The sequence below is a fragment of the Scyliorhinus canicula genome, chromosome 4 (genome assembly GCF_902713615.1).
Source record: "Scyliorhinus canicula chromosome 4, sScyCan1.1, whole genome shotgun sequence".
NCBI classification, from domain to species: domain Eukaryota; kingdom Metazoa; phylum Chordata; class Chondrichthyes; order Carcharhiniformes; family Scyliorhinidae; genus Scyliorhinus; species Scyliorhinus canicula.
Genome location: NC_052149.1, coordinates 232,916,886 through 232,927,287, shown reverse-complemented (window position 1 = coordinate 232,927,287; position 10,402 = coordinate 232,916,886). Strand labels below are relative to the sequence as shown.

The window sequence follows — 10,402 nt, the reverse complement described above, 5'->3', positions numbered from 1 at the left end:
TTCTCCCCGTGTTTGCGTGGATCTCGCCCCCACAACCCAGAGATGTGCAAGGTAGGTGGATTGGCCATGCTAAATTGCCCCTTAATTGGAAAAAATGAATTGGATACTCTAAATTTATAGAAAAAAAAAAGGATTCTGGAACCTTCTGCCAAAGGTTCTCGGCTGACCTGTGGAATTTGTACTCCGGTGAATGCAAAATACGGGGGATGCTGGAAACCAGAAATAAAAAACGGAAATGCGGGATGGACACAGCAGATCGGGCAGCATCAGTGGAGAGAGAAACAGAGTTAACGTTTTGTGCCCGTATCACTGTTCATCAGAGAGGTTTCTGAAGTTTTTATTTGTGGAATATTTACTTGGGTACCAGCTATTTATCTGAGTAATGGTCAGTTTTTCTGTTTCGCTCTCTACCTTTAATCCCCCTTTTTAGGAAACTCCTTCAGATCTATTTCTTTGACCAAGCCTTCGGTCACCTGTCCAAAAATGTGTCAAAGTTTTGTAATGTTCCTCTGAAACATCTTGAGACATTTTATTAGGCTCAATACGCTATAAAATATGTTGTTTGGTGATATATATGTATATGTATGGATACATATATATATCTAAAATATCAACTCAAATGATTTTATTGATTAATTGATTGTTTTTTTCATGCTGCCATGGAGACAGAGACAGGTAGAGTCTCCAATTTATATGTCCTTTACGTCTTCTTACGGCAATCCATTTTTAAAATTTCAAATGTTCTGTATTATACTGTCACAAATGACAGCAGATTCAGTGTCTGTTAACACCATCCTGTAAAAATTGCTTCAGGAAATCTGGGACCTCCGTGAGCGGGGGAAGCTCTGCTTGTCTCCTGAAGGAATGGGATTTTTAAGGATTGGGAAAGAGAAGACACAGATGGAGAGGGAAGTCAGGTGATTTTCCGTGAAATTGGGGAGACCAGATAGAGACAGGGATTATTTATAAGAACATAAGAACATAAGAACTAGGAGCAGGAGTAGGCCATCTGGCCCCTCGAGCCTGCTCCGCCATTCAATGAGATCATGGCTGATCTTTGGTGGACTCAGCTCCACTTTCCGGCCCGAACACCATAACCCTTAATCCCTTTATTCTTCAAAAAACTATCTATCTTTACCTTAAAAAAATGTAATGAAGGAGCCTCAACTGCTTCACTGGGCAAGGAATTCCATAGATTCACAACCCTTTGGGTGAAGAAGTTCCTCCTAAACTCAGTCCTAAATCTACTTCCCCTTATTTTGAGGCTATGCTGTCAAATTTGATTATTTTAAAATCTTGAGCAATCGAGAATGAAATGAAAATGAAAATCGCTTATTGTCACGAGTAGGCTTCAATGAAGTTACTGTGAAAAGCCCCTAGTCGCCACATTCCGCCACCTGTCCGGGGAGGCTGGTACGGGAATCGAACCGTGCTGCTGGCCTGCTTTAAAAGCCAGCGATTTAGCCGAGTGAGCTAAACCAATGAGATTGAACTAGTTGAATTTGTTACTTTCCTGGGCCAGAGGGAATGATCAGTTTTGCATTCATCATTTTAATGGGTTCCTGCCCCCTTATTTGCCCGCCCCATCTCTCTGCGAGAGTATAATAAGGAAGGCTGTGCGGTTAGACAGTGCTTTTCAACATCAGCAAACATCTCAAAGCACCTTACAGCCAATGCAGTAGTTTGCTGCATGATGTAATGCGGTAAACGCAGTTACCAAATTGCACAAAGCAAGCGGCAGCTTGCTTTGTGCAATTTGGTAACTGCGTTTACCGCATTACATCATGCAGATGACCAGATAATCTGTTCTTGTGATGTTGATGCAGATAAACATTGGCTGGAGCATCAGGGATAACCCCAGCTGTTCTTCGAAATAGAGCCATCCACCTGAGATGGCAGATACGGCCTTGGTTTAGTGCTCAATCTGAAAGGCAGCTCCTCCAACAGTGCAGCACACCCGCAGCACCGCATCGGAGTGCCAGCCAGGCTAAGTCCTGGGGCTGTAGTGCCCTCTCATTGGCAGTGTTTTGGGTTGGGCGGGATGGGTGCCTACCACTCCCACCCCACTCACCCCACCTCCTTTCCACCCTCCCCCGAGCTCACCCCCCCCATAATAAGGCCGCCCGCCCACCATATTCAAAGAAGAATTGACGGGTTAGTTAGGCTTGTTACCAAGCCAATTAACCCTGATAATCTGCCCCCCATGCTACAATACATGGTGTAGGCAGTCAGGCGGGAGCAGGCAGCTTGATTTTTCCAAATGCCTTGTGGCTCAAGAGAGAAGGTGCTACTCGCTGAGCCTCAGATGGCTGGTCCCGTTATTGAGCCTCGGATGGCTGGTCCAGTTAATGAGTCTCGGATGGCTGGTCCCGTTATTGAGCATCGGATGGCTGGTCCCGTTAATGAGCATCGGATGGCTGGTCCCGTTAATGAGCCTCGGATGGCTGGTCCCGTTATTGAGCATCGGATGGCTGGTCCAGTTAATGAGTCTCGGATGGCTGGTCCCGTTATTGAGCCTCGGATGGCTGGTCCAGTTAATGAGTCTCGGATGGCTGGTCCCGTTATTGAGCATCGGATGGCTGGTCCAGTTAATGCGCAAATCCAGCGATTTCCTATATATATCGGAGGGAGCTGTTTGTGTGAAGTGGGTGTGTTAAACAGCTTTTTTTTTTGAAAGTCTTTTTATTGGCTTTTCTCATATTTATACACAGTTGTTGCTTATATACATTACATTTTTCTTGCCCGCGCTAATTTGCTTTATTTTACAGAGAGGTTTGTTTTGTCCTTCATTTGACTAACTGTACGTACATTTTGCTGCCCTCTGGTTTCAGCACCCCCCCCCCCAGGGGATGCACAATCCTTTGGTTCTTCATTTTTTTTCCCCCTTGCCTTATTCCTCATTGCTGCCTCAAACAGGTTTTAGAACAGTCCGACGAACTGCCCCCTAATATCCAGGAAGCCTGCCTCTGACCCTCGGATGGCGTACTTAATCTTCTCCAGATGGAGAGATTCCGAGAGGTCAGCGAGCCAGTCTGCAGCTGTGGGTGGCGCTGCCGATCGCCAGCCGAGCCGGATTCTCCGGCCGTGCGATTAGGGAAGCGAAAGCAAGGGCGTTGGCCCCCTTCCCCATGTGTAGCTCTGGCTGCTCCGATACCCCGAAGATTGCCACTATTGGGCATGGCTTCACCCTCACCCCCACAACCTTGGACATTGCCTCGGAGAAGGCAGTCCCGAACCGCAAGATTGGGCAAACCCAGACCATGTGGGTTGTGGTTGGCCGGCATTTCACGCACCAGTTCACATTCATCCTCCACCTCTGGAAGAACCTGCTCATTCGGGTTCTGGTCAGGTGGGCTCTGTGCCCCCCTTTGAGCTGCATAGGCTTAGCCTTGCGCAGGAGGGGGGTGGAGCTCACCCTGCTCAGTGCTTCACTCCAGAGTCCCATCTACCTCTGTCCCCAGTTCCTCCTCCCATTTCTGTCTGGCCCCGTCCAGTGTGTTCGGCTCTGTCCAGTAGCTGTCCATATATTTTCCCACATAGCCCCCCCTTCTCATTGCTTGTGCCTATCAGGTCCTCTAGTAGTGTGTTTTCTGGGGCCCCGGGATACCCTACTGCGGAGGAAGTGCTTTATTTGTGTCTCAATTCCTGTCCTCTTGATAGTTTCCACTTCCTCGTCAATTCGTCCAGCATCACCAGTCCTGCACCCTAGTAGAAGTCCCCGACCGTCAATGTGCCCCCGTCCCGCTTGCCACCTTTTGAAGGTGGTATCCAGCATGGCTGGGGGGGGGGTGGGGGAATCTGTGATTGCCGCAGATGGGGGCCATTGGGGACATTTTGGTTATCCCGAAGTGCTGCCTCTACTGGGTCCACGTTCTCAGCGTGGCCGCTACCACTGGGCTCGTTGTGTACCTTGTTGAGGAGGATGGGAGTGCTGCTGTGGCCAGGGGCCAGAGGGTTGTTCCTTTACAGGATGCCTCCTCCATTTGTATCCAATCTGTGTCGGGTTCTTGTACCCATCCCCTCACTCTTTCCGCCGTTGCTGCCCAGTGGTAGTGTTGTAGGTTCGGTAGCGCCAGGCTCCCTCTGACTTTCCCTCTTTGCAGTGTCGGATTGGGAATTCCCGGGTTCCTACTCCCGCAACACAAACGCCATGATTAGCCTGTCTACATTTTGGAAAAAGGCCTTGGAGATGAAGATCGGGATGGATCTAAACAGGAAGAGGAACCTTGGCAGTACGTTCATTTTGATCGTCTGCACTCTTCCCACCAGGGAGAGTGGGAGTGAGCCCCACCGTTGAAGGTCCTTACTTACTTCCTCCACCAGGCTGGTCAGGTTCCACTTGTGGATCTGTGTCCAGCCTGTGGCTATCTGGATCCCCAGGTAGCGGAATCTGTTCTGGGCCGTTTTGAACAGGAGCCCCTTCAGATCTGTCCCTCCCCCCTTTTGGGTTCACTGGGAATGCCTCGCTTTTGCCCAGGTAAAGATTGTAGCCCGAGAAGGTTCCAAACTCTTTCTGTATTTGCAGTATTGCCATCTGTCCCTCCTGTGGCTTTGAGACATAGAGGAGCAGGTCATCTGCATAGAGTGATACTCTGTGCTCTCTGTCTCCTCTCCGGCTTCCCTTCCAGCTTTTTGCGACCCGCAGGGCTATCGCCAGGGGTTCGATCACTAGCACGAATCGAGTGGGGACAGGGGGCAGCCCTGTCTCCTTCCTCTCTGCAGCTGGAAGTATTCAGAGCTGATGGTGTTCGTTCGGACACTCGCTTTGGGAGCGTTGTACAGGAGCCTCACCCAGGCGGTGAACCCCACTCCTAGCCCAAACCGTTCCAGTACCTCGAGGAGGTAGCTCCATTCGACTCTGTCAAAGGCCTTTACTGCGTCCAGGGAGACGATCACCTCTGGTGTTCTCTCCCCGGGAGGGGGATCATTATCACATTCAGCAGCCGCCTAATGTTCGCTGTGAGCTGCGAACCCTTGACAAAGCCCGTTTGGTCCTCTGCGACCACCTCTGGGACACAGCCCTCCAGCCTTTTGGCCAGGACCTTTGCCAGTATTTTCCCATCCACGTTCAGCAGTGAAATGGGTCTGTATGATCCACATTCCGTCAGGTCTTTATCTTTTTTGGGTATCAGTGAGATTGTGACCTGCGCTAGCATTGGGGTCAGGGTGCCCCCTGCCAGTGAGTCCGCGAACATGTCTCTCAGGTGTAGGGCCAGGACTGGTGCAAATGTTTTGTAGCAGTCTGGGACGTGCCCCTGCACTCCAGGGTTTCCCTTTGCTAGGGGGCCGTCCAAAATGGCCAAGGGTCACCGCTCTCACTATGGGGTCGGGCAAAGTTTATGAACACACACACACTCATGCACACTCAGTCACACACAAGCAAACTCACATACACACTCACTCACACACACTCACTCACACACACTCACTCACACACACTCAGTCACACACTCACTCACACACACTCAGTCACACACTCACTCACACACACTCAGTCATACACTCACATACACACTCACTCACACTAACTCACTCACACACACTCAGTCACACACTCACTCACACACACTCAGTCATACACTCACATACACACTCACTCACACTAACTCACACACTCACATACACACTCACTCACACACACTCACTCACACACACTCAGTCACACACTCTCATACACTCACACACACACTGACACTCACTCACACTAACTCACACACTCACATACACACTCACTCACATACTCACACTCACAATCACACAATCACATACACACTCACTCAGTCACACACTCACATACACTCACACACACCCAGTCAGACACTCACTCACTCACATACATACTCACTCACATACTCACTAACACACTCACTCACACACACTCACATACACACACACACACACACACACACTCATACTCACACACACCGACTCACACACACACTCACACACACACGCTCACACTCACATACACACTCACACTGTCACTCACACACACACACACTCACTCACACATTCACTCACACACAGACTCACACACTCACTGACACTCACTCACACACACTCACACTTACACACTCACTCACACCCTGCCGACAGGATTCTGGAATCAAAGGCAACAGGCCGGTCTGAGCCATCCAGCATCTGATGCGCCAACACCAATCTGATCCTGTACGGGGAGGTGTCACAGGTGATGATCAAAGGTTTTCGAGGGTCATAGTGCATCAGCAAGCCCGAGGTCGTCAGGCAGCTCTTCATGGTCGGGACCCCAATGCCATTTGGAGTTTTTCCACAAAAGCGAATGTAGAGGGCCCGGAATGACAGCCAGGTGTGGAACGGGTTTCCCATAATAATTAACGTGACCAAAGAACGACCTCAGAGTCATGGCTCAGTGGGAGCCGGAGCCATTTGGATGGTCTTCACCTTGTCCGCCATGGCTTGGAGGCCGGCCCTGTCCACTCGGTACCCCAGGTAGACCACTTTGCGTGCATGAAAAACACATTTCTCTTGAGGCAGTCGAACGCCGAAGTCCAAGAAACTGTGGAGCACTGTCTCCAGATTGTTCAGGTGTTCCTCTTCTGGGTCGCCGGTAACCAAACCGTCATCCAGATAACTGGCCACCCGCGGCAATCCACGTGGCATGCTTTCCACGGTGCGCAGCTGCAGATACGCGTTACTCATGTCTAATTTTGTGGATGTAACGCTGCCGGCCAGTTTGGCTTGAAGGTCTCCTATTCACAGAAGCGGATATTTGTCCAAGTGGGAAGCGGTATTCACAGTTAATTTATAATCCCCACAAATGTGGACAGAGCCATTTGGCTTGAGGACGGGAACAACAGGAGCTGCCCAATCGGCAAAACGAACAAGCTGGCTTATGTCCAAAGCTTCCAGACAATCCGACTCTGCATTAACTTTGCCAACTAAGGCATACGGAACAGGGCAGGCCTGGAAAAACCGAGGTTGGGCCAGAGGGACGACCTGAATCCTTGCTACTGCCCCTCGGATGGTGCCGAGCCTTGGGAGGAATACTTTGGGAATATTTCCCCAAAACAGCACATAAACTGGCCAAGCCGACCTGTAGAATTTGGCTCTAATCTAAGTGTAAATGGTGGAGGCAATTGCGGTCCAACAAACTCGGCCCGTCCCCATTAACTTAGTCGGATTCCCTGCTACACGCCTTCCTTCGCCTGGCTCAATTGGATGGCCTATGACAACGTCAAAGACGGCTCCGCCACTGTGTCTCCGCGTCGCTGATACCCCAGACCAACGGTCCTTCAGGGCATCCGATAATGACTCTCCAAACGAAAAGAATTCAGCCATTCAGTGCAAGCAGGAGACAAACACAGCCACTGATGCCCCTGGATTGCTGGGCGCTGCTATTAAGTCTATACCGCTGCATTATTGCTGAAGGCGTTGGGCTCAAATGGCCACTGACCCCCTGGATCAGTTGTTCAAAAGCGCAGGAGCTGGGAGCAGCGGGAAAACAAACGAGTCTCGGATCACCCCGTAAGTCTCCGCCGCCACCGCGGTGAGGAACGCCACCGCTTGCCGCTCGTTCTCAGCGATGGCATTGGCCTGAAGGAAGAAGCAAACACGCTCAGCGTAGCGAACCCAACTCTCCCGAGCCGCATCAAACGGATCCAACCGACCAAACCGACATCCCAGGTCTCGGAAGAACCCAACCGGAACTCGGGGCTTTGGAGACGGCGGAGGTCAAAGGCTGCAGCGTTGTCCAGAGTTTACTCCTCGTCGCCAGTGTTATAAGGTCCGGAAAGCAGTCCACACCGAGCCAAACAAGTTGAATCAACAGAACAAAAGTACAGAGCAATTACTCTCCCACCAGTGACAGCTCCTAGTTCATGGCCGTCTGGTTTTATACAGGATAGAAAAGGGGGCGCCCCGTCCCTCAGTGGGGGAGTGCATTTCCCCATTGGTGTCCCATGACCTGCTTAACCCCAGGTGATGACACCCTGGGAACATTCTCGTGAATCTACACTGAGCTCCTCCTTTCAGAGGTATCGTCCCCAGAACTATTCTCCAGATGTGGTTGAACCAAGGCTTTGTACAGCTGTGGGGAAATTCCCCCCTTTTTATATTCTAGTCCATTAGGGCGAACAGTCCATTGCATTTTTGGGTAATCTTTGTGCCCGATCACTTAACTGTAGTGATTCCTTCATCTCTGCAGACTTGTGAATCTTATTGAAACATAGAAGATTCTGAGGGGGCGTGACAGGGTGGATGTCAAAATGATGTTTCCTTTCTTGGGGGAAATCTGGAACAAGGGAGCACAGTATCAAAATAAGGGGCCTCCTGTTTCAGACAGTGATGAGGAGGCATTTTGGCTCACAGAGGGTCATTCGTGTTTGAAACCCCTTCTCCGCGTTCTTTTGGGTGTTCCTTCAGTTTGGACCCCACTAATTACATAGAATTTACAGTGCAGAAGAAGGCCATTCGGCCCATCGAGTCTGCACCGGCTCCTGGAAAGAGCACCCTACCCAATGTTAACACCTCCACCCTATCCCCATAACCCCGCAACCCCACCCAACACTAAGGGCAATTTTGGACACTAAGGGCAATTTATCATGGCCAATCCACCCAACCTGCACATCTTTGGACTGTGGGGGGAAACCGGAGCACCCGGAGGAAACCCACACACACATGGGGAGAATGTGCAGACTCCGCACAGACAGTGACCCAAGCCGGAATCGAACCTGGGACCCTGGAGCTGTGAAGCATTTGTGCTATCCACAATGCTACTGTGCTGCCCTATATTGGGTCATTCCTGGTCACCAGGTTCGATTCAAACCAATAAAGGGGCGGGTGCCTTGATGTCTGGGTGTTTCCTAAGCGGCCATTGACCTTGCTGTTTAGGCTTCCTGAGTTCAGGGAGTGGTGCCGAAATGACTGGGATTGTATCGGTCGCTCAAGTATCAGTTCTTTGTCTGACGGAGGTGGGCCATCAAATGCTAATCAGTTGGAGGTTTCGATACCGTCTGGATTCCTCACTCGCAAATATACATTCTGAGCCTGCCTGAATCTCGCATTGCCCATTTTTCCCAATATGCATTGCGACCTTCCCTGTTCCTGGTTGTAAGTGGCCATCCCAGATAGCTGCTCTCTCTCTCTCCACAGATGCTGCCAGACCTGCTGAGTTTATCCAGCGGTTCCTGATTTTATTTCAGGCTGCCTGAAGTTGCAGCATTTTACTTTTAATATCGGGGTTAAGTGGGAAAGGCAGGAAAGTGAAATGATGGCCACATTCCGATTAGCCAGGATCTTATTGAATGGCGGAGCAGGCTCGATGCTCAGAGTCTTTAATGATTTTACGAGCTACACTGCGCGTATTCCCATTTAGATCATACCGCTGCGTATCCCTTTTATGACCCAGAATGGACACCCTCACATGTTAATTAAAACCCATCTGCCCACTCACTTAATCCTTCAATGTCTATTTGTCATTTTATGCTCCCGGCTCTGTTATTTACCAGACTACCAATTTATGTGTCATTGACAAACTAGCATTATCTTCACCATTATAATAAATAGGGTGTGCAGACGAGGCACAGCACAGATCCTTGTGGAACATTATCATTGTCTCAATTTGAGTACAGACCCATTATCCGCCTGTCTTCTACCCAAGCAGTAGGACAATGTCGTGCCTTGGTGACCCAGCAATGATATATCCCCGTGTCGCAATGAGGTTTGAATCGCGGGGAACACAGAAGTGACGATGCTGTGGTGACATTTAGGCTTTGTTCTTCCTTGTGTTAGAGGTCACATGGAAGGGAAGTGTGGTAGAAATGGCTGGCACATGGAGAGTTAAAGTGAGACTGAGTAAAGTACCACCCTGATGTACCATCAATTGTATGCGAGGCGAGTGATTTACCAAAGTCTGGCTTTAATTGACTAGAACACAGCTCTGCGATCGTCTACAATGGAAAGGGACGATCGTCAGGCGTCTGACCATTTATACCTCGTTAATAGAGGCGTGGTTAACTCAGCCTCTCGGCCAATCGGTCGAGAGGCACATGACCGACCAGGGCCAATGGTAAGCTGACGTTCTGGCCCAATGGCAGACGAGTATGCAGATCATATCACCACACACCCACAAAGTGATGTGAGAAGGACATGACCCGCATCCAGGGTCAGTCTAGTGTTGGACAGAGCCGTGTGTATCAGCCAGCACGGACACAGCTCCTGGCCTGAAGCCTTCACTGTAGATTTTGGAATAGTTCTGGGCATCAACAAAGTCTTATGGTTAACCTATGTATGACGATGAAGACTTCTTCAGATCTACTGAACTGTAATCAACAGCCTACAACATGGTGGCAGCTGTAGAAAAACCGCACAGAAATTGCCAAGAAGAATTAAAAAGCTGGGAGACTGAGGAAAAATTCAGCAAAGC

At 49.9% G+C, this 10,402-nt stretch overlaps 1 protein-coding gene across 1 annotated transcript in view; it reads left to right on the top strand.

The window, feature by feature from the left end:
• LOC119964283 (amyloid-beta A4 precursor protein-binding family B member 2-like) overlaps window positions 1–10,402 on the top strand; it is a 70,497-nt gene that overhangs the window by 29,701 nt on the left and 30,394 nt on the right. Inside the window, exon 5 of the mRNA XM_038793560.1 lies at window positions 659–675. Within this exon, the coding sequence (XP_038649488.1) occupies window positions 659–675 (17 nt within the window). The remainder of the gene's footprint in view (window positions 1–658; window positions 676–10,402) is intronic.